The 23,752-nt window shown below is 44.3% G+C and overlaps 3 protein-coding genes across 5 annotated transcripts; 1 reads left to right on the top strand and 2 right to left on the bottom strand.

The window, feature by feature from the left end:
- The first annotated feature begins 1,940 nt into the window (after nucleotides 1–1,940).
- Nucleotides 1,941–11,330, top strand: LOC111854539 (FACT complex subunit SPT16). Its single transcript, XM_023832574.2, has 24 exons — nucleotides 1,941–2,356; nucleotides 3,258–3,350; nucleotides 3,517–3,687; nucleotides 3,940–4,092; nucleotides 4,595–4,741; nucleotides 4,909–5,060; nucleotides 5,252–5,424; nucleotides 5,514–5,604; nucleotides 6,144–6,217; nucleotides 6,596–6,708; nucleotides 6,810–6,875; nucleotides 7,024–7,119; nucleotides 7,216–7,331; nucleotides 7,425–7,578; nucleotides 7,720–7,847; nucleotides 8,140–8,402; nucleotides 8,482–8,600; nucleotides 8,704–8,942; nucleotides 9,089–9,164; nucleotides 9,426–9,595; nucleotides 9,813–9,942; nucleotides 10,051–10,180; nucleotides 10,275–10,349; nucleotides 10,459–11,330. Exons 1-24 carry the CDS (start codon nucleotides 2,291–2,293, stop codon nucleotides 10,563–10,565), a joined length of 3,102 nt encoding a protein of 1,033 aa, XP_023688342.1. The 5' UTR covers nucleotides 1,941–2,290; the 3' UTR covers nucleotides 10,566–11,330.
- Nucleotides 11,331–11,333: 3 nt separating this feature from the next.
- trim110 (tripartite motif containing 110) lies at nucleotides 11,334–16,566 on the bottom strand. Its single transcript, XM_023832601.2, is given in 7 exon segments — nucleotides 11,334–13,274; nucleotides 13,276–13,370; nucleotides 13,508–13,579; nucleotides 13,713–13,760; nucleotides 13,940–14,012; nucleotides 15,237–15,329; nucleotides 15,938–16,566. Coding segments are annotated over 7 exon segments (1,383 nt in total). The 5' UTR covers nucleotides 16,514–16,566; the 3' UTR covers nucleotides 11,334–12,848.
- A 1,243-nt stretch (nucleotides 16,567–17,809) lies between these two features.
- LOC111854547 (uncharacterized) lies at nucleotides 17,810–23,591 on the bottom strand. 3 transcript variants are annotated; one of them, XM_023832597.2, is made up of 5 exons: nucleotides 22,860–23,591; nucleotides 22,559–22,681; nucleotides 21,975–22,111; nucleotides 20,736–20,847; nucleotides 17,810–20,466 (listed from the first exon to the last, which is right to left on the bottom strand). In XM_023832597.2, exons 2-5 carry the CDS (start codon nucleotides 22,572–22,574, stop codon nucleotides 19,394–19,396), a joined length of 1,338 nt encoding a protein of 445 aa, XP_023688365.1. In that variant the 5' UTR covers nucleotides 22,575–22,681; nucleotides 22,860–23,591; the 3' UTR covers nucleotides 17,810–19,393. The 3 variants fall into 3 exon arrangements, with proteins under 3 accessions (XP_023688365.1, XP_023688366.1, XP_023688364.1); XM_023832598.2 differs by having other exon boundaries at nucleotides 22,559–22,657; XM_023832596.2 differs by having other exon boundaries at nucleotides 22,559–23,591.
- Between the last annotated feature and the right edge of the window lie 161 nt (nucleotides 23,592–23,752).

The following is a 23,752-nucleotide window of genomic DNA, read 5'->3' as shown; positions in this document are numbered from 1 at the left end:
AGACAATACGATTATAGCGATGAATGTGAACCACACAGGAAGCCGAGTTACGTGTGGTGTTTGTGTTAGTCCACCGAAAGGAAAGTGAACGTACCAAAAATAACACCGGCCGACATTTTTAAATTTTTTGTTAGGTGATTTAACAAAAACAAATGCATGTTCTACAGTTTTTCATGTGGTTTCAGAATATGGCTTCCAATTTGCTGCCACATGTCTGGTTTTGTCACAATTTACAATTAAAGTTCAACATAAATTAGCAAATGTTACATTAAAGAAACAGTTCATCATGCCTTTGCTGGTCACTTAGCACTGCGAAACTGTTTCTGGCATGATTTTCTTTTGAAGCATCAGGATTTTGTCTGTACAGACTCCCAACAATAATCAGCCATCATATTTACATTCCAATGTCCTTGGTATCTTCGCTCCATTTCACTAATATCTTGGTGAAATCTCTCACCTTGCTCCTCACTATACTCACCTAAATTTTCAGGAAAGTAATCAAGGTGCGAGTCTAGGAAATGCATCTTGACACTCATTCTACATCCAAGATCTTGAAAACGACATATCTCCTTGACGTGAATCTCATAATCAGATGACTTCTTGTTTCCGAGAAATCCATCAACGACTTTATGGAATTCTTCCCAGGCTTGCCTCTCCACTATCACCATTTTGGCTGCAAATACACTGCCCTTCAGTAACCTTCCTATCTGTGGTCCGCCTTCCAGTACTGAGTGACAGGACCGGAAAGCGGACCACAGTTCTGCATACAAAGGTCGGCGTCAGTGGACCCGCAGAAGCAGACCTGTAAGTTTACATAACTGCAAGCTGCCTGTAAACCCTGCTGACTAGTTTGTACAAAAATTAGTCAATGACAGGTTACTGGTGATTTTATATGAATGGTATCAAAATGATATTGGGTATACAATGCATTGTATATGAAAAAAAGTTGAAATAATAGAAAAACCAGACACGCTGGAGCAAGACTAAATATACAAAAAATGTTTCTTTATGAAGGGTGTCATTTGATATTATTCACCAAATTTGGTGTCGGCTAGTGTAATCAGCTCACGACAAGGTTTACCGTCTTTATATTGAATTAGAACAGCAGTCCATTTGTGTGCAATATTTGCCTTAGAGGACAAATTATGTTGGAGGATATTTTTTTTCTTTTTATTACATTAGTTATGAAGCATTACTGCACTCAGGTTTTGTAGTTTGTAGTGCAATTCCTAAATATTAAGTCATTTTTACAGTTCTGTATAGAAGCGTGATTAAGTACAAATGTAAATTACTAGTTTAGTTTAATTGCATTTATTTCGAATCGTTTCGATTTAATATAAAACAACCGACCAACTGAAAAAATATTACATTATGACTCAATGCAATTTGGGGAAAGTGCCATAACCGCTAATCATCCGAACAAGTATTCTGAAAAAAAAAATAACGGAGCTAAACGGGATCTCGCGAAACCCCGCGGACTTATGGCGTATGACGAAATGAGCGCCGTCTGTGCGGCCATGTCTGCAATGGAGGCGGGCCATGACCAAGCGCGGGAAATAGGCGCGTGCTGTCTTACTGGCTAATGGCAGGAGGGGGGGAGGGGAGCTACCGGGGAGGCACGAAACAAAAGAGAAGCTGGAGAGCCAGCATGGCCAAGGCAGAGCTCACTAAAAAGCACCAAAGTTCAATAAATAATTAAAATTATACGTAGTAAGAACAACATGCCGTGACACAGAAATTTTTATTAACCATGCAATGAATACCAAAACATAAGATTAAAAGTAAAATACTTTGGCATTAAACTAGTAATAAAATATACTTCCTGCAGCTTTTCATGCAGCGTGCACACTGTCGCTGGAATAGCAGATAGCTTTTTCAGTGGGTCTAGTCGACGACAACTATCAGTATGGGAGGAGAGAAGAGGGGGAGGGCAGGGGGAGGAGAGTAATTTTAATAAATGTATGCGTACCAGTGTGGTTCTACTTGTGGGAAACAAGGAATCAACTTGATTTATTTATGCATTACACCGAAAGGAATGCTAAATTTGTGGAACATCAATAGATTAAATATGTAAATTTTTAAACAGGGGGGTACTTTTAAAAAATTCGAAGAATAAAAATTATCATATTTAAATTAATAAATTAATTTCTTTAAAAATAAATATTTTTTTTTTTCCAAATTTACGGAAAGGGCGCGTTATTATATAGCTGCGGCATATATACTGCGTTTTCTGGGACCAAAAACCGGCCTACGCTGAAGCCGGGCGCTGGAGTTTGGAGGAAGCGGCACTATGGCGGTAAACTTAGACAAGGAAGCGTATTACCGCAGGATCAAGCGGCTGTACGCCAACTGGAAGGTAAAATAGCAAACGACGCCAATTTGAAATAAAGAGATGGGGACTTTAAGCTGTGGCCGCACCGGGGAACAGGTGTCGGGGGTGGGGGGGGAAATGCTACGGCGGGCGATGGCGGAGCACGCGAATCCCCCCGTGCCGCTCCCAGGCTCGCGGCTCGGCGCGAGACCGAGTCGGCGTGCGGGAAGGCCTCTGTCATCACCCTGCCGCTAACTTATAGGCGCTTAAACGCGTCTGTTTGTCCGGCTGCACGGCATCTGTGAAACGGGATAGGCGTTTGCATGTGGTGTATGTGCCGCACTGTTACAAAGAGCGGTAGTTAGCGATGTTTATGATTTCTTAAATGGTTTTTCTTAAAGATGCTAACTAGCTAACGTGCTAGCCCAGCTCGGACACGCTGGTGCCCCGCTTCCTACTAGCCGAAACGTCTCGCCGTCTGTGCATCCATCGGAACACAACGCGATGTAATCGTCCGTGATGTTGTTTTCTCCCCCGCCATCCGCCGTTTCCACCATCGTGTGGGATCTGAAATGTCTGGACACATAGAAACGTTTCATTTCGTAGGCTGTCCGAAAAGTTGAGCTAAGCTTGCCGTCCAAATCTATAGAGTTAATGCAGCAGTGGTGACGTACTATAAATCTGGGTCAAAAGTAATGTAACAAGGGGTTCATTTAACACAATCAAATAACATCATTAATGATTTCTAGCTGCTGGTGATCGAGTTTGGCTCCTGCTGAGTTTTCTCAGTTCATCGCGCATCGTGTCCCACGGTCATATTTTATTTAGTTCGGGCATGTGTTTAATCTCAATAGAATGATCAGCTGTGTATATATCCAGGGTGTTAGCAACGTGCGAGGTGGAAGAGGAGTCTGAACACGTTGTAATGTTGTTCTCCCGATATCAGAAGGGGGAAGATGAATTTGGAAAGGTGGATGCTATCGTGGTGTCAGTCGGAGTCGACGAGGAGATCGTCTATGCCAAGTCTACTGCCCTGCAGGTAAGTCCATCCGCCACTTCAGATAGTGCTAGTTACCTTTTCTGTGGTGTCTGAATTGGGAACCGCTTTACTTGATTGTCCTGAAGTGTTAAATTTAGCAAACGTGATCAGAGATGTTGCGTTTGCACTGGTAGCACTGGACTTTAACTGTCTCCCTCATTTGCAGACTTGGCTCTTTGGTTATGAGCTGACGGACACCATTATGGTTTTCTGCGAGTCTAAGATTCTCTTCATGGCCAGCAAGAAGAAGGTGGAATTCCTTAAACAGGTGGCTGTCACAAAAGGCAATGAGAATGCCAATGGGGTACCTCCCATAACCCTACTTATTCGAGAGAAGGTATGACCTTTTAAATCTCATTATGCATCATAACCACAAGTTATTTTGTAGCGATTTGTATGATCATTTGTATGATTGTGGTGGAAACATCACCTGAAGTTGATCAGACTTTTTTTTTTTTTTTTTAAAGACATGCGTGCCCCATGATAACTTCCGATATGAAACCTCTGTATTTGCCGCTTAGTTTGTGTAAGCGTGTGCTTATGCTGCATGCATTTCCTCGTTTTAATGAGTGCTTTGTCATCTGCCCAGAACGAGAGCAACAAGGCCAACTTTGAGAAGATGTTGGAGGCCGTTCACGCAAGCAAGGAGGGGAAGACTGTTGGCGTCTTCATCAAGGACAAGTTTCCGGGGGAGTACATGAAGAGCTGGAATGATATGATCACAGCAGATGGCCTACAGAAAGTAAGAGCAAAGGAAGACCTTTTAGTGCTGCATCTGAAAGTACATGGTGCTTGGCCATTTGTGCACCATGCTGACAACTGAAGCTATGTCGATACACGTAATACAGTTTTTCCTACTAAATTTGTCACTGAATTTATAGGCGCTTAAACGCGTCTGTTTGTCCGGCTGCGTGGCATCTGTGAAACGGGATAGGCGTTTGCATGTGGTTGGGGAAAAAAAATGCCTTATTGCATAGTTAGTCACTATTTAAAAAATCGACGAAGGGCAAAAGGCCAAATGAAGCAGAAATTTCTAAAATAGATACGCAAGGGAAGCGAGGGTTAGGGCCGGGTTGCTTCACAGCTCTTCTCGTCAAGTTTAAGCACAAATTACAGGTATATTTTCAGCGTCTTATTTGTCCATTAGGTGCATTTTAGTCTTGTGTAACTTTGAACCTTAATACTTGCTAAGTGTGTGTGGGTTGGTGCATTGCATGCTCAGTTGTTGCTGGTGTGCATCGCAGGTGGACATTAGCACTGTGGTGGCCTATACCATGGCGGTGAAGGAGGATGGGGAGCTGGCTCTCATGAGGAAGGCTGCCGGCGTTACTAGTGAGGTCTTCAACAAGTTCTTCAAGGAAAGAGTGATGGAGATTGTGGACGCGGATGAGGTATGAAGAACGCTTGTGTCGGTGAACTAAAGCTTTGGCCGTTAGCTGGATGCCGTTAATACGCCCCGGTTCTTAAACGCCATGGGTGTCGCATTGCTGCCGCATAGCGCTTGCGGTGTCATCTTGACGCTCGCCCTGTTTTCCCTCACCCACCCCTGCCTACGCAGAAAGTACGTCACAACAAACTAGCAGAGTCTGTGGAGAAGGCCATTGAGGAGAAGAAGTACCTGGGGGGTGCCGACCCATCCACTGTGGAGATGTGCTACCCCCCCATAATCCAGAGTGGGGGCAACTACAGCCTCAAGTTCAGCGTGGTCAGGTGAAGCTGACATCACATCCTGTTCCTCATAGGACTCCATTCTGTCTGACTTCTTCAGCTATGACATCACATATTTATGCATTTGAACACCTTTTAGCATGCTTAGATTTCTGCATTAGCTACTGCAGCCAGGTCTGTCGCATTCTTCTGGTAATTCATGCTGTTTGTATTGTCTGCTTTTTGTGTCCCAGTGATAAGAACTACATGCACTTCGGGGCTATCACATGCGCCATGGGGATTAGGTACAAGTCGTATTGCTCCAACCTGGTGCGCACACTGATGGTGGACCCGCCGCAGGAGATGCAGGACAACTACAACTTCCTCCTGGAGGTGGAGGAGCTGTTGCTGAAGGAGCTTCGCCATGGTGCGTGGCTTGTGGCGTAGGCGACTGGAGATAGTTAAGTCTTCTCATTGGCTGCATGGGTGAGCGTGTGCTCTATCTGTCGTTCGTAGGAGTGAAGTTCGGCGACGCGTTCAACGCCGTGGTGGACATGGTGAAGAAGGAGAAGCCGGACATGGTGGCGAAGCTCACCAAAAACCTGGGGTTAGTGATTGGAAGGTCGCGGGTTTGAGCTTGGCTTCAGCAGAATAGTTGCATGTCTGTGGGCCCTTGAGCGAGGCTCTTAAGCCGCAGCTCCATGGGCGCCGCTGCATGTGGCTGCCCTTCGCTGCCAAGCTAACGCTCATCTACGTGTGCGTCATGGAGAGCTAGAGGTGGGAGGAAAGAGAATTCCCCCTCAGGATCAATAAAGTGTCGTCTTATCATTGTTTTTTTGTGTGTGTGAATAGAATTAAGTTATATGTATTTATTCCTAGTAACACTACTCAAGTCTTGGATGGGAATTCTGTATTCTGGCTGCAGTAAATTCCAGGTCTTAAGAATTGTACATTTAGGGCGAAATGAAGAATGCGTCTTTGGGCTCTGATTGGTGCCATTTCTCTCTAGCAGATGGGATGCACTTGTGTAGGTCTTGTGCAGCTTTTGTGGAGGGCATATTTATGCACATCTTAAGTATTTCCTGTAAAATTGCTGTTTCAGGATACAGTGGTACAAATTTAGTCACTTGTCCTCTCTTCGGTCAGGTTTGCGATGGGCATAGAGTTTCGGGAGGGGTCTCTCGTCATCAACAGCAAGAACCAGTATAAGTTAAAGAGAGGTGAGTGGTTATGCTTGTGATGTGACCGTTCCGTTTTGATCATTACTTCTTTAGCTGTGAGCATTCGGTTGCTACACTGGAGCTTTCGGTTAAGTTTGGTGGATGCGAGAATCATGCAGCTGAAGTTCAGTATGACGGTTTGTATCATTTTGTCACAGCAGTATGTTAACTGCCGCTAAAATTTCTGTCATTCGTGGGAAAGGCTAAAAAAACACTAGCTTATTTAATGAAGTGGTAAGCACGACTCTTGCGTGATGACCTGTAAAGCTATGGTTCTTGTGATGTTTGGCATCTCTGAGTTGTGACTGTACGTAACAGTGGGACTGTATTTCGGGTGAGTGGTGGATCGCGTTGGTCTTCAGAGCTATGTCATTCCAGGCATGGTGCTGAGTGTAAGCTTGGGGTTATCCGACCTGATCAGCAAAGAGGGCAAGAAGGATGAGCAGAAGAAGTACGCCCTGTTCATTGGAGACACAGTGCAGATTAATGAGGTTGGTTCCCATCGCAGGCTACAAACTTGGCCCTTTATTCTTTCCCTGGGCTGTCCTGGTGTGGATGTTTAGCACTCAGCATTGGTCTTTATCCTAAACAGGAGGAACCTGCCACTATTCTCACCCCAGTTAAAAAGAAGATCAAGAATGTGGGAATTTTCTTAAAGGTGAGGGCTCTCAAATGCATCTGATCTGTTAGCCACCTTCCCCTTTCTGGATAGATATCGCTGTTTTTAAGGTAGCTTTGCAATCTAGCCCTATATACTCAGGCAGGATGACAAACTTTAATGGTGACTAGATCTTTGCCTCTCTTAGAATGAGGATGAAGAGGAGGACGAGGAAGACGTAGACGACGCAGATGAGCTCCTCGGCAGGGGAGCCAGGGCGTCTCTGCTCACTGACAGAACTCGGGTCGGTGGGAGTTCGCATGCGGCGTCCTGGTGGGCCGAGTGCCTTTTTTTTTTTACTTTTTTTTTTTTTTCCTGACGTGACTTTGTGATTGGCCAGAATGAAATGACAGCGGAGGAAAAGAGGCGGACCCATCAGAAAGAGCTGGCCAGTCAGATGAACGAGGAGGCCAAACGACGTCTGACAGAGCAGAAGGGGGAGCAAATGATCCAGAAGTGAGTATAGAACTGAACAGAGATCGTACATTATTGCGGCTGCATCGGTATTTCCCATATTAAGACGGTACCCCTCTCATTAATCTGCTCCAGGGCACGGAAATCGAACGTGTCTTATAAGAACATCTCTCAGATGCCACGGGAGCGAGAGATTCGAGAGATGAAGCTCTATATCGATAAGAAATACGAGACCGTGATCATGCCGGTCTTTGGCATCCCCACTCCCTTCCATATTGCAACCATCAAGGTAAGCTGGCTGCTCTGTCGTCTTCATGCATGACCACCATAACCAGTGTCTGTTCGTGGCGACTGCTTCAGCAGATCCCTGAGAAGGAGACCTCCGTGTATTTGTCACCCATCCTTGATTGTTCCACACGTGCCTCCCTAGAATATCAGCATGTCTGTGGAAGGAGACTACACGTACCTGAGGATCAACTTCTACGTCCCTGGCAGCTCCCTCGGTCGCCATGAAGGCAACACCTTTCCAAATCCTGACGCCACCTTTGTAAAGGAGATGTGAGTGAAGCTCTGATGCAGGAGCATCAGGACCAGGAACCAGGAACCCTGGTCCTGGAGTTCCGGTATCCAGCAGATTTTTCTATCCTACCTGATGAGTTACTATCTGCCTGAGATCAGGTGTGGTTCACCGGTGACCAGGTAGGTTAGAAAACCTGCAGGATACCGGCGCCCCAGGATCAGGGTATCCTGTTCCTGCTCAACACTGACCATGTTCTGGTGTGTATGTTTTTGTACTTAAGCTTTTTTTTTGTGTGTGTGTTTCAAACCTGCTCCCATCCCTGCTGCCCAGAACATATCGGGCCTCGAACCTGAAGACACCTGGCGACCCATTGGTGCCCTCCACCAACCTGCAGAATGCCTTCCGCATCATCAAGGAGGTGCAGAAGCGCTACAAGACCCGAGAGGCCGAAGAGAAGGAAAAAGAGGGCATTGTCAAGCAGGACTCGCTGGTCATCAACCTCAACCGCAGTAACCCCAAGCTTAAGGACCTCTACATCCGGCCCAACATCGCCCAGAAGCGGATGCAGGGTTCCTTGGAGGCACACACCAATGGTAAGGCTGGCATAGTAGGATGCTTATGCTTGTTGGGGCAGGGGGGGCGGTTGTGAGTGAACTGTTGTCTTTTTCATAGGGTTTCGGTTCACCTCTGTGCGTGGGGACAAGGTAGACATCCTGTACAACAACATCAAACATGCCATTTTCCAGCCCTGTGATGGGGAGATGATCATAGTCTTGCACTTCCATCTCAAGGTATCTGGTTTGGCCATTTATGCATGTCTGGTACCCCGTTTTTGACTTCAGGTGTTTGACTCCAATCCTTCTCCATTTTTTCCCCTCTCTTTAAATCTGCAAGAATGCTATCATGTTTGGGAAGAAGCGTCACACGGACGTGCAGTTCTACACGGAGGTGGGCGAGATCACTACGGACCTGGGCAAGCACCAGCACATGCACGACCGCGACGACCTCTACGCCGAGCAGATGGAGCGGGAGATGAGGCACAAGCTCAAGTCTGCCTTCAAGAACTTCATTGAGAAGGTGGAGAACCTCACCAAGGAGGACCTGGAGTTTGAGGTGCCCTTTAGAGACCTGGGGTGAGTGAGGAGAAGGAAATGAAGGAGCAACCTTGAGGTGTTGGGCTAAGTTTGGATGATGCAGTAGGTTTATTGGTAGATACAGCCAGTTGGCTGGTTGGACGGTATTTGACTTTGGGTATTAATCCCTTCTTCTGTGTGTGTAGGTTCCAGGGTGCCCCCTACAGGAGCACTTGTCTACTGCAGCCCACCTCCAGCGCCCTGTCTAACGTAACAGAATGGGTGAGTGTAACGGGCTAGAAAATAGATGGCTGTTTCCTAGGTGTCTTTCTGTTCTTCTCATTGAAGCCACTCACCCGACACTGTTAACCATACTTCTGATTATCTGCACATTTGCAGTGAATAGCAGTTGGTCAAGTGGCCGTAAACATCAAAAAAGTCAAATGTTAAGCGTCAGGTTTTATTGTTCAGTACCGAAAGTGGCCAGTAGGGGGAGACGCGTGCCGTCTGGCAGTTGTTGAGAAGCTTTTCCTGTTCTTTCAGCCCCCGTTTGTTGTTACTCTGGATGAGGTGGAGCTGGTGCATTTTGAGCGAGTGCAGTTCCACCTGAAGAACTTTGACGTGGTAATTGTCTACAAGGACTACAGTAAGAAGGTCACAATGATCAACGCCGTACCTGTCAATTCACTGGACCCAATAAAGGAGTGGCTCAAGTAAGGCTATTGCCAAAAAATTTCATGCAGTAAGGTACTCGGTGATCATGTTAAGGCGATTTTAGGGTTCATTTTGGTTGTCTTTTTCTGGGGCTGTATAGACATAGTGCTTTGTAGCAGTAATCTGCGAATAAATGTTTTAATGGCTATTCAGAGCCTTGGTAGTCATTGGCTCACTTGGGTTTTTAGTAAATATCATCACCCCCTCCGTTCACAGTTCATGCGATATCAAGTACACTGAGGGTGTCCAGTCACTGAACTGGACGAAGATCATGAAGACCATCGTCGATGACCCTGAGGGCTTTTTTGAGCAGGGCGGCTGGTCGTTCTTAGATCCTGAAAGTGAGGTGAGTCACATCTGTTCCTGAAGGCACTGAGGAATTCAGCTTTAGTGTGGATAACGGTGCCTTGGATTGTGACTTGAGCATATGAAAATGGTTCATCCCTAATCCCAGGGGAGTGGGGAGGAAGGTGAAGACTCTGAATCGGAGATGGAGGATGAGACATTCAATCCCTCGGCGGATGAGGATGCAGAGGAGGAAGAAGACAGTGATGAAGACTATTCCTCCGAGACTGAGGATTCTGGTAAGTATAGTGTCCTCTTACTGTAATCATGCATTTTTTTAATTGTGTAAATATACATATGGAAGTGCATTCCTGACATCTCCTCCACTTCCAGACTACAATGCATCTCTGGGCAGTGAAGAAGAGAGTGGGAAGGACTGGGATGAGCTGGAGGAGGAGGCCAGGAAAGGTGAGCATGTCGATTTAAATCTGTGAGGCCTTCAGGCTTGCAGCAGATCTAAACAGTATTTGGTCCTTGTCCGGCGTGTAGGAAGTTTTTTAACCTGTGTTCCTCTCAGCTGACCGAGAGTCCAATTATGAAGAGGTGGTTGAGACAACGAACAGGAAGAGGAAAGGACGATCGACCGCTCCACCCCCCAGCAGTAAGAAGAAGAGGAGGCGCTAAGACCCCCAGGAGGCTACATCAAATGGAATCTGTATATATACAACACAAATTTGAGGAATCCTTAAAACGTGTAATCCTGCCCTAGGATACGCACTTGGTAAATTTTACGATGTCATTAAGATGCTTACAAAATGTGGTGGAATTCCATCTTTCTCCATTGCTCTTATTTTATTCCTCATTTGTCCCTGTCCCCCCCCCCCCCCCCGGCCCCATGATATAGAGTTGAGTGGTTGCATAGTTGTCAGAGATTCATTCTTTAGCATCAAGTTTTGTTTTCAGGAGATCAGGAAGGCATACTGTGTGTGTCTGTGTGTGTGTCTGTGTGTGTGTGTGTGTGTGTGGGGGCCAGTTGACATCGTCTCCAGCTGGGCTGTTGTATTTTTCCGTTCTGACTCTCTCCGCAATGTCTTTTTTTTTCTCTCTCTCTCTCTCTCAAGCAGGATGTTAAAAAATCTTAGTTCCCACCCACTTCGGTCCCCTCCCTTGTGCCTTTTTCAGGCTTTTTGGGAAAACTTTGTGTTAATTCACAGCCCTTACTGCGTTTGGTATTCCTAAACTGGAAAAACCACACGTTTTGACCAGGACAAAAAAAAGCAATCTGGACTGTGTCCAGTCGCAGAGGATGACTTTGTTCCTGCAGGTAGAGGTGCACACAGATGAGCCCGTCTCCTTGTTCCTCCTATGTCAGTACAAGTTGGACTGTTTCTATCATATCCTGTTTTTTGTTTTTGTAATAAAAAGGGGAAAAAAGCATGGTTGTATTTTTTATTTTTTTTAATTTTTTTTGTCATGCACCTTATGGCCCCACACTTGGTTCCAGCTACTGTTTTGAATCTGGACCCAAACATACTGCTGGCTCCCTGTATCTGTGACCGGTTCTGGGACCCCCTGCAACTACCAAAATCCACTGATGCTCAAGTCCCTTCTACAACATTGCATAGTAATTGTTAGGGATGCAACCCAAATACATCATTCGGAAATGCACGGATAACGCAGTGCAAACAGAAATCGGCTCCATGACTGACACGTCTGTTTCTTCAGATTAGCCTTTCACAATGGTGTGAGTCACAAGATGAGTGTCCATTCTGTTAGTGAAATCACAATCCTGTGTTCCAATCTAGTCATGTCATTTCCTACAAATTATTGAAAAGAGATCGCGATATTCTATAGCTAACCCACCAAGCTAGCGCACACCAGGCAGTGGGCTGAGAGCTGACCTTTCCCGGCTGTCACTCTGGGGAAACTCGCATGGGGGAGGGGGGGTAGGCGTCGGTGTCGTGCACCTTTCTTTCAGACCCCTAAACAAACCCAAACCCCTAACCTAGTACATGACTTGTTTTTAGCTGTGTGTGTTAATTCCTTCTGTTACAAAAGTCAAAATATTGGGGGGGGAAAAAACATTTCACCTGCATAACTATATGTAGTATAGTTATGTAATTACTGTTGATTAGTAGTAATTCATGTTTCCCGGGCAAATTGCACAAATCTTAACATCAGCAAATGAACGTCGCGTCATTATCATTGGGATGTAAGATTAATCCCGTCAATCTTCAGATTTCCAAAACATTTTTTTTAGTTTCTGATTGCTGAATATCCCCTGATTAAAGGGAGGGGGGGGTGACGATTATACTTGGTTTAGTCGCTGTGTACCTCTGGTATTTGCATATAACCTATACATCTTCTCTAGATTACTTATACCTCATACGATGTAAATGCTATGTAAACAGTTGATATACTGTATAGGGAATAATGACAAGGAAACACATGTTCAGTACAGAAATGGGCTACACGTGGCTTCATTTGCGTGGATTCAGCGCAGTGCTCTGCACAGGGCAAATTCAAGGTTTGCTATATGAAGCTTTCTGGATTTTTTTTCCTTTAGAATATTTTCGATCCGCAGTTGATTGAATCCGTGGTTGTGGAACCCCGTGGATAAGGAGGGCCGACTGTATAGCCCAGTGTATCAGCTAAGGTAACATAAGGATTCTGGTTTAATTTTGGATTCAGTATGAAACACCCAAGTTTGGAAAAGGTTCGTTCAGTTAGGGCTGCAGTGTTCTCTATGACATATTTTCAGAATGAACTTTAAGGTTCCGTACACCCTAGAATGAACTAGCCCACTAGAAAAGTTCAAAACACAAAAATATGTCATATTTTTGATAATATGTCAAAGATTACATCTATTGCTTTCAAACCTTTCCTGCTGTAGGGCAATTTTGTAGTACAAGATCCTCATGTCAAATTCAGAAGTAGAATGTCTTTTAAAAACATGTTGCATTGTATCTAAGTATTCCTGATTGTGATTCTGGTTGGAGGATCCATCAGGTACAGGCCAAATCCAAGGCATATTGGTTCAGTAAACCTGCCTGTGAAATTGTAAAGGGGCTTATGGAGCTTCTTTGCATCCCAGAAGACAATGGCACCTTCCTCGTAGTCAACGGCAATGATCACCCTGTTTTGTGACAGGACCTTATTGTGCAGATCTACCTTCACCCCACTGTGAAAAGCAAACAGTTGCTTGTTTTTGTTTTGTGTGAGGCTCCATGACTCCCTGTTCATGCCAAACGTGCAGCGAGTCTTGTTCTTCCTTCCGATGCTGGAGTAGGACACTGCGATATCCCAGTAACCCTCGGCCTCCACCTCCCAGTAGTGGACACCTCCGGAGACACACTGAGAGGTCAGCACCTGGGGTGATCTGTCAAATCGGTGGGGTCACAGGCAGCTGGTCATTTTGCCGCTCGACAGACATAAAGTCGTCTGAGATCCTGAGGAATGGGCTGGCTGAGTTGGGATCCAACGCATTTCCTGGAAAACAGGCAGAGTTGCGTCTTTACAGCAGTCACAGATCCTCACACTCAAAAGCATAAAAATGCAGGCAAGACACAAACTTTGATGTTAAAGTGTGACTATCTGATGATACCAGACAATGTAAGATTACTAACCGTTGAGCCTGTAGTATATTTGAGCCAGCAGTCTGTCGTGCTTCCTCAGGGAGCTGTTAACCTCCTCGATTTCTTTTGACGGGGAATGAACAGGTTGGAAATTTGGAGAAAAGTATAAATTTGAGGATCACTGTAAATTGTAAAATAAATACAATCTAGTCGATAGGCAAAATCATCCATCCGTCCATCAATCTGTTTTCCATACCCGGTTGTCCTATGCAGGGATGTGGGGGACTGGAGCTTATGGTGGAGGCTGCAGGCACAGGGTAGCAAAAGGTAAAATCACGTACAGTGTAATAAACTCTATCTGCAATTTTCCATTGATCACTGTTTGCATATTATGCCAACCTACCAAATTAACCTCTCATCTTTGTGACCTAGAAGTATTTCAACACACTACAATATGGTAAGAAAGGGTAGTACTGGACATACCCAAGTAGGCGAGGATAATTCCAAGCAGCAGTAATCCGACTGTCCTCCAACCAAAATATTGCTGATCCTCTGCCTGTGCGTGAAAAGTGAAAGTGAAATGTCACTAAGCTCTACCTGTGAGTCAACCCATCATCGCCTGGGATCTACACAGACCTCATATCCTATCCATGGTTATTTTTGCGTCTGGTTTTCATGCCAGTGCAATGGTGATTCACATTTCCTCGTTTTGCAAGAAGGAATGGGCTAGATGTGATTCCAGTCACACCAGCCAGATCAGCAGGAGTTAAGGATGGTCAATGCACAGAATTGAGGTGTGCCTTGTAATGTGTCTGTGTGATGGTGTGTGTGTGTGTGTGTGTGTGTTGTGTGGGTTTGCATAGATAACATTTGAGAACCGAATTGTCCCCAAAGTGCAGTAAAACCTGAAATTTTCCTACTTTTGGGGACATTTTTTGAGGTCCCCATGTGGATAATCTCAGTTTTATAAAAATCTGTGAATGCAATCAAAAAAGTAATAATGCCAAAAGTCTTGTATTTGGATTGGTTACTTATGATTAAGGTTAGGGATCAGTAGAGGTTAAGGGTGTTGTGATTGGGATTAGGGTTTTTCTCATAGAAATGAATGGACAGTCCCCATTTAGATAGGAAGACCAACTTGCGTGTATGTGTGTGTGTTTGTGTTTTTTAAGCTGTCTTGCAAAGCTATTCTCTAATATTTTATGAACAACAAAACCTAGAAAACTACAAAAGGTACCTGGCAAAATCAGAAATGTTATTTCTATCTACCTGCTACTAGAGTTTCATTCAAATCAGTTCCCGTAATGTATGGAGATATCCACACAAGTGAGATTTCAGCACCTTGTTTCCATCATCACTGATGAAAAGTGGAAGGGCACCTGACCTGAAGAGGATGTGCATTGAAAAGGGGCCAGGCAGGTTCTAGCACAGTGTCTCCCAATCTGGCCCTCAGGGATCCACAGTCGGTCCATCTTTTTGCTCCCTCTGAGCTTCCTGCCAGAAAGTCTACATTTTTGCTCCCTTTAAGCTCCCTAAAAATGTGTCTGTGGGTACCCGAGGACCGGATTGGGAAACACTGCTCTAGGAGGATAAATATCATTTTAAATGTAAAACCACTGTGTGAGGAGTGGTGTGTGACTCAGAGACTGTGCCTGGGACTGGAAAGTCACCAGTGATGTCACCCATGGGCCCTTCAGTAAGGCCCTTAACTGCCCAGTTGCTCTTGTATATCGCTTTCGAAAAAAGCATCTGCAAGTGAATGTAAATGTAGGCAACTTACTTTACTGAGTATGATATTCCGCAGATTCCTCACACCGGTCACACAACCATTCAGCCCCCCTTCCAGAAACACCAACTTCTGTTTCACATACTCCTGCCATGATTAACAGAAAAGTACCTGGCATAAGTGCACATGCTGTTACAGACACGCATCAATACACGTTGGGGCAAACATGCACGCCTACTTATATTTATACTGGCAGTAAGAAATGCGGAAACAATAGCTTATATTCAGCAGTGACATCAATGAACCACTACTCTGATTTGAATGATAACATTGAAAGATAATGTTCTTGAGAAATTTGTCTGGACTTCTTTCTACTTTAAGTAAATCTGTTAGGTGCAGCTGTTGAAATAATACAGCACCAGTATCTCGGCGGCGGAAATACTGTGATGCTACGTCAAAACTGACTTTGATCATCTGTTAGATGCCAGCAGGCTTCTGCCAGTCACATGATTCCTCCAACAGATATCGACCCAACCAAACCCGACCAAAGTTATCAGCGTCTCTAGCATTACAGAAATTTAGGTTATATTGACATTATAATACAAGACTTCTATTTGACTCTATTAGGAAAGATGGAAAGATAAAACAAAACACTGCACATCATAATCATGAAGACAGCTACAGACGACTAATGTGCAAAATACTAAATCCTTCTTCGCCCCTCAGTGAAAGCAGACAGCCCAGCAAAGACTTACCATCATGTCCTTATTAATGGTTTTCAATTTCATTGTCTCATTAGTGGATTTGGCCTCTATATCACACCACCTGCACACATACGTCTGTGATGCTGAGCAATAGAACTTGTACGCCTCATGCTGTGGACACTTCATCTTCCTCAGGTCCCACAGTGGCTCGGTGAGGTGATGTTCTCTGAAGGCGGGGAGCTCCAGGTGAGGGTTGATGTGCTTCTCACACATGGAAAGCATACATGTGAGGCAGGTCTTTACAGCTGTTGCCTGATTCCCTGGGTTGCAGCAGTCACAGTTGACCGGCTTGTTCCTTCTGTGTTGGGTCTTTCTGAAGTCCTCGGCAATACTGGCCACGGAAAAGTTCTTCAGGAGAGGGATGGAGAACCCAAAACCTGCTCTACACTCAGGGCACCGGAAGCCTATCACCATAATGTGCTCCAGCATATCCAACAGACAGGTTTTACAGAAGGTGTGTCCACAGGGTAGCAAGTGGGGATCAGTGAAGATGTCCTGGCAGACTGAGCAGGTCAGGCCCATCTCCATCATTGTCTTTGGCTGGGGACCGGCCAGTGATTTTGCCATGGTTTACAATTTGGCTGAATCTCCACTAGCCTTCCTCAGCTGTGAGCCCGAGATGTTGTGCGCTGAAATGAAAGCTGAACAGAAAGCCAACATGCCTTTTACTGTCCCAAATATTTACCAAAAGATGACGTAGTGGTATCTTGTTAAACTTGTTAAACTTGTCTCTTAGGCTTTATATGCTCCAAAACCTTTTTAAACAGTTATTATTACACCTGTTCTCAAGGAAACCAAATCTTGAACCTATTGAATTATGAAATTATAGACCTATCTAAAACCTTCCTTTTTATTTCAAAGACTCTGGAAAACAGTTATCAGCTTTCTTCATTCCAACAGAAAAATAATGCTAATGAATTATATCAGTCTGGCTTCAGACCAAACCATAGTACAGAAACAGCCCTAGGAACAGTAATAAATGATTATGTTTATGGCTTCCGATCGTGGCTGTATATCTGTGGGTGTTACTATACCTAAGTGCAGCATTCGATACTGTGGACCATATTATTCTCTTGGACCGGTTGGAATATGCAGTTGGCATTAAGGGGACAGTTCTCCCTTGGTTTCGCTCTTATTTAACTGATCGTTATCAGTTTGCCCATGTGAACAATGAATCTTCCAAGATCACCAAAGTCAAGTATGGTGTCCCACAGGGATCAGTGCTGGGCCCGCTACTGTTCACTTGATATATGCTACCACTTGGTAACATTATTACAAATCATGGTGTTGGGTTTCAGGTCATGCTGATGATACTGAAACACCCCCATAAGGAACCTCTATTCCAGCAAATGTAAACTTCTCACTTGTAGAATACATTTACTGGCCTTTACAAAAGGTAATGTGTTGTTTTGTGGGTTGACACATTGTATGTATGATCAGAAGGATGCTGGTTCAAAATGTTAATGTACGTTGCTTTGGATAAAAGTGTCTACTAAACAAACGCAATGCCTTATATAGGTCAGACCCTTTTTTGTGTCGTTTTCTCTGCTCACCTATCTGAGTAGAAGCTGAGGCACAAGAACCGACAGTGAAAGTAAAAACAGCTGGAACATGCAGCTCTGATGACAGATTAAGGCTGGCATGAAAGGTGAATTCCCAGAACCGCAATCCATGTCACCAATGGCTCTTCACAGGAAGACGCTGCACATATAGCTTAACTGGAACCAGTGTCTGACCCGATTGGTCTGGCTTGAGAGTTATCTTCAGATTACTGAGGGACTCTAGACACAGATGTCAGATTTCACTCATATAATTATCGAAACCAGGACAGGGTGTATTTTATAAATCAACAAACACTTTAATGTTTTTATTCCTTTTATTCAATGTTTTAAGCAATACAAAAGGCTTTCAGTTAAAGTCATACTTGTATACAACATACAGAATAAAGTCTAAAATGAGATAAGCTTGGAACAAGTATAAAAGCTACATTTCTAATATGCGAACTGCCCAAATAAACATAAAAAAAGTCAATTTTCAATAAAGTGAAAAGCACTGCATTATCATTCAGTGTAATCGGCTGACTGCCGATTTCCTCTTCAGTGTTCTCAGTTTTATCCAGGCACTTGGAAGAAAATGCAGCTCCGTAAGCGTGTTAGTCCTAACAGGACAGAAATACCGATACTTCCAACCGCCACTTCCACCCCAAAATCACATATCCATCATTCAGTACTTTGTGGTTTTCGGTAGACGGCCCACACTGACCGTGTGCAGCGCCTCATGGCCGAGGTAATACACGCACTGCTTTAACACACACCTGCTGACTCGTCATCATTTTGCATCCTGCAGATGAAAGTCCTTGTGAGAAGGGCCACCACTGCCCAGGTGGTGGACTGAGGATGGACCAGAGAGAACTGGGCCATCGGGCATTTTCCCGGTGGGCCGATGGGGGTGTGTGTGCCGGGAAAATAATAATCATTTTTGAAATTATCGAGGGAATCCCTGCAGTCGGCAAAATGCATCACTCGGCAAAAGTTATCAGGGGATTCCTCCCCAGTTGGCAAACTGCCGTGGGCTAAATTATACTCCCTGTCCAGGCCTGCATGACCCAGTATGCACAGAGGAACAATGAAAATCATTTTGGTGACATAAAGCTAGGCAAACTGCCAGATTGAACAGGACAGGGTTCCCCAATTACACTCCTGGAGGGCGAGAATCCTACACGGTCTGCAAATGTTCCTGTTCAAATGCACCTACTAAAACTGGTAATTAGCTAAGCAAAACGTGTTTTAGCAGGGAAATCTGCAACCTGTTGGATTCTGGCCCTTTAGCACCAGAACTGGGTAATGCTGTCATACAGCTCATGCGAACAATGAGCTATGATTGTCGACAAAACTGGTCTTAAGCAAAGACGAGGTAAGCCTATTCGTATTTAATCTGCAACTCATTCAGGAGCTCCATTAGAACTAGAGTTCTGTTCAAATAAAAAAAAAAATACATCTTTGTTGGCAACGATATAACAGTGATGTAACTAAGACAAGGAGATTTAACAGATACCGGTCAGTCCTAGAGCTCCCTCTCCTGGCCAAGCATCAGCACGCAGACAAAACCTAAAAATGTGACTCAAACAGGTCTATTCCGGAACTAGAAATGACTGCAGGCATTATTCACACATGCAGCTACTTCTGACAAACCAGGAAGAGCCTGGTGTGCTCAGTGTACAAACGCAAAAAAATGCTCTGCATCTCATTTGTAAAATGTACAGTGAATGTTATACTGCTAGTCAGCACAATTAAAATGGCAATGCCATAAACAGAAATTACAGAAAAAGTAAAACCGGTATGAATCATTTCAGCACAATTCATATCTAGGTCAATTGTTCCCACTCATGACAAATCAATGCAAGCAAAAAAAAAAAAAAAAAAAGAATTTTCTTTTTAATCCCTGATTTTAAATCACGTTTCCTTTTGCACAAGGCTTGGCTTGGTCTACATTAACACCTATGTGTGTAAACAGGTGTTTGTCAAGATTTCTAAGGACCCTGAATTGTTTCTTGCACAGCGAGCAAGCGAAGGGTCTCTCCCCCGTGTGGAAGCGGATGTGACACCTGAGGCTTTCACGCAGACGGAAAGTTTTCCCGCAGACGAGACACGTGTGCGGCTTCTCGCCCGTGTGAAACCTCTCGTGCCGTCGGAGGCTCTTGCGCAGCGTGAATTTCTTCAGGCACTTTGGGCAGGAGTACGGTCTCTCTCCCGTATGGAAGCGCTGGTGTCTTTTCAGCATCTTCCTGCGCCTGAATTTCTTGTTGCACTTATCGCATTCGTAGTACTTCGCCTGGCTCGGGACGCCGTGCACTCGCCACACGCCATTCCCACAGTATGTAAAACAGCAGAGCCTCTTCCCTGTGTGCAGGCCCTGGTGCACGCGGAGGTCTTTCGGCACATTTCCCTGCTTCCCACACTTAGATATCTGTCTCTTGGTGCCCATTTCTGAGCTTGACATCACATTGACTAACTGCACTGAGCACGGCTTTAACAGACTGAGCAGCTCGGAGGAGTTCATCCCCATCCCGCTTCCAGCCTCCGGATCTGGAGGCATCTGCAGCACATCGGGGCTGCTCGAGCAAGATGAGGTACATGCCGAGGTTCCGCTTCCAACACTGCCGCCCAAGCTGGATGCAGTGTGAGAGGATTCAGTCTCGGTCTCTTTTCCATGTGGGCTGGTTAAATCGGGCATGGGAATGACAATAACCTTCTTTGTGGGATCCGGCTCATAGCTAACCCCGGCTACGTAACCTATGCCATGGCTGCTGTCTAACGAAGCACTGGGAGGGTCTTCGGCTACCCAGTACGGCGTGAGCTGCGGGGGACCTTTGCCATCTTTGCTCTGCATGCCAGGTTCATCCTTTTCCCCGGAAAGCGTGCGATTCCCCTCTAGGCCGTCTGCCGACAGGGTCATTACGTAGGTCTCACCCAGGATGGACACAGACGCACCCAGGTCAACAACGGTCATTTCAGGGGAACCTGAGAGGGATCCAGACTCAACAGCTCAGTCGCACAGACAGGAAGATGACTTCATATGAGGTCGACACAATAAAAAGCTTGGTTCTGCCCGGTCACTCCCACCAACAAACACGATAAAAGCTCATTTATGAGCACTGGGCTAATATCTAGATATATTTCCATTATGTGAATTCACAACTTTTATGGTCGGCTTCTTTACCAATGATAAATAAGGCGTCGATTATTTCATGGTGGGGAATAGAATAATAAGTTAGGAAGATGGATATTACCTTCTGCTTTGCTTGCCTCCTTTCCCTGTACACCACTGATCCAACGCTCATCTTCCACCATCTCCTGCTTGACCGATAAGGAGTAGGGGTCTGTCCACTCGAACGTAGCACACTATGGCAACAAACAGGGGGAATGAATCAGTCACTTTGGCGTTTTTTTTTTTGTTTTTGAAGCTACCATCGCACTTCTCTCTGAGTGGTAATATCAAAACATTTCGAGTTAACGTGCGAAACACATGTGACGATGTCACCAACTAATCAACTATTAAATTAGTTGGCAACTAATTAGGTAATCGATTTTAGTCGACTAAGTCGATCAATCATTGTGCCTCTGGTATTATGCCTACTTCAGCTCCTTCTAACTGGCTACCGGTGAAGTTTAGGGTGAATTTTAAAATCATCCTAAAAGCACCCTGTACAGATTTTTGAACGGCCTTGCCCCTTGGTACCTTTCTGATCGCCATCATTTATGGCATTGCCTCATTCTCCCTCACAATCTCTTAAATCATGAGATCAGTTCCTCTTAACCTTCTCTTAAAGTTCTAATCTCACCATGCGTTTGCTGTTGCTGCACCCCAACTATGGAATGGCTTACCGATTCACATTAAGTCTATGTCTTTGATTTCTAGATTGGTGTTTAATAGCAATTAATCATAATTTGTGTTGTTTTGGTGTAGCTTGACTGAACAATTGGGATGCTTATGCAGAGTCAGCCAATGTGCAGAACCCCTGGAGCTGGGGGTCAGGGCCGTGCTCAACGGCCCACGGACATGTGACTGTTCTGCTAAGGCCGGGGTTCGAACCAACAACCTTCCGGTCACGGGCACAGAGAGCCCACTGAGCCACTCACCACCCCTCATGTCCTTTGTCTTGCATCGTTTTGTCCCACCATGCACCTGTCCCCCACCCTGCAGCTGTGGCACAAGATTTTCACCAAATTCCTCTAAACACACCTGATAAAAACTTGTGATTCTTTTACCAGAAGACTGAATTCCTGGGTTACCATATTACCAAGACTAGTGACACAGGCTACAAAGCTCAGTCTCTTCGTATTCACAGCTACTCTGAGCCGAATGCTCTTTAAATATCATGCAAGACTTTAAATCATGTATGAAAACGAAGACCGAGTAGTTTCATAAGATTTGCTTGGCAGGTGGCACTGTGATAAAGGCCCTCAGTGTACAGTAAAAGGTGCTTAATACAGTGTGTGCAGAGCTGCAGAGCGAACGCTTCACTCACTTCAACTTTGATGTCAACTGGATCCTGGTCGCAGTCAGTGATCTCAATAACGTTCCCAGGTAGAGGTACCTCACTGGCACAGTTTTCCAAAAAAAATCCATCTTGAGCTTCAGCACTGGGACACTTCTGCTTATGCACTGTGCGAAGCAGAATTTGTAAAACGAAATAGTTTGCCAGAATGAGACATTTTAAAATGGTTTTTATTATTTATAATTAATTTTTATTATTTATATGTGATTTATAGGTATTTATCTTTGAAATGAAACGGAGATCATTTAATTTAAAATGCCCAAATTTGGGAATGTACGAGTGATATTCATATTATGGTTATTATTATCAACAAAAAGAACAACAATGATGATAAAAACAAAAACAACTCCGTTTGATATACTTCCGGTTAACGTTTAAACGTAAAAGGACTTGTAATGGTAAAATCACCCTAAAAACGGGATTTTTCAGATTTTATTTCAAATGCTTAAAATACATAGTCTTACATAAGATGCAAAACTCATAAAGATGATTTTTTAAAGCAGATATAAAACTTTACTACTTGTTTTATTTCTGCGGACACGCGTGTAACATACCCAGGGCGTTTTCCATTCTTTCCGATCCTCCGACCTGCACGGCCACAGTGCGGTTACTCCTTCCTCCGACTTCCCTCCAGTCACACTCTGTCTCTGCGTCTTCGCAAGGAGACGGATTACTCGCTAGACCACCACCATGAGATATTATGAAACGACCCTCGAAAAGTTTGATAATGTCTACCGTAGCAACCTTAACCAATGCGTCCAAAATAGACGCAACTTCACTTTTAAAAGCCGAAATAGCATTTAAATCTGACATTCTAAATATAGTAATTTCAAAAGTAGAATTTGGTAAACAAACCGTGATCTACTCCTGCACTTTTGAATTCAGCGCAGGAACTCACCACACGCGTGACTGCGTGCCAGTCATCGGTTACGTCATAACGTAAGAACGTACGATAACTCTTAAAAAAGCGCGCTTTTTTTTAGTAGAGAAAACAATAGCAACACGTGTTCTAAAAATATACAAATAGACTAAGATCAGAGTTTTCATTTAAATGATTTCCCTAGAACATTATGCGTTTGCAGTATTTCATAGAACATTCTAGGCTTTTACGTATCACTTTTTCGAAATAAGTGAAATATATTTGCATTCTTAGTCATGCAGAGTTAGGTGAACTGGTGTCTCCAGTTTTCTTCTTAAAGGATGTGTATTGTGTTACATGGGCATCCTATTCAGGGGGTTTGCCCCCCCCAAAAAAAAAAATAATAATTGGGAGGGCTATGGAGTACAATAACGAGTTTGAAATTCATTTCTGACTTCGGCCCTGGTTACAACCACCAAGAAACTTTTATATGGCATTGACGAGCATCCAACGTTTGTTTTAACGTGTGCACTCCCCTACCTGGAATTTTTATTTGACGGTGTATTAAGTTAGCCCTTCGCATTCTGCAGTGTTACAAGTGCTAAAGTAGGCTACCCTATCATGTCTCCCAGTCCTGGTTTTTCAATTTCTTTAAGACAATTTGTAGGTGCAGGTGGACAAGTCAAAATATCCAGAGTGCCTGAAGATCTGAGATGAACATCTAACTAATACTATAGTTACGCCATCTGGTACAATCAGACTGAATGAATGTATATGCATGGTCTGAATAGACACTAGTAAAGTTGTATAATTATCAAAATGGTAAACACACACACACGAAATGACAGTTCTGACAATATTTGTTTTTAAGCCTTTTTCTTTCTTTCTT

This window comes from Paramormyrops kingsleyae, chromosome 4 (assembly GCF_048594095.1).
Source record: "Paramormyrops kingsleyae isolate MSU_618 chromosome 4, PKINGS_0.4, whole genome shotgun sequence".
NCBI lineage: Eukaryota > Metazoa > Chordata > Actinopteri > Osteoglossiformes > Mormyridae > Paramormyrops > Paramormyrops kingsleyae.
Note: the sequence above shows the minus strand (reverse complement) of the source record. Positions and strands in the feature narration are given on the sequence as shown.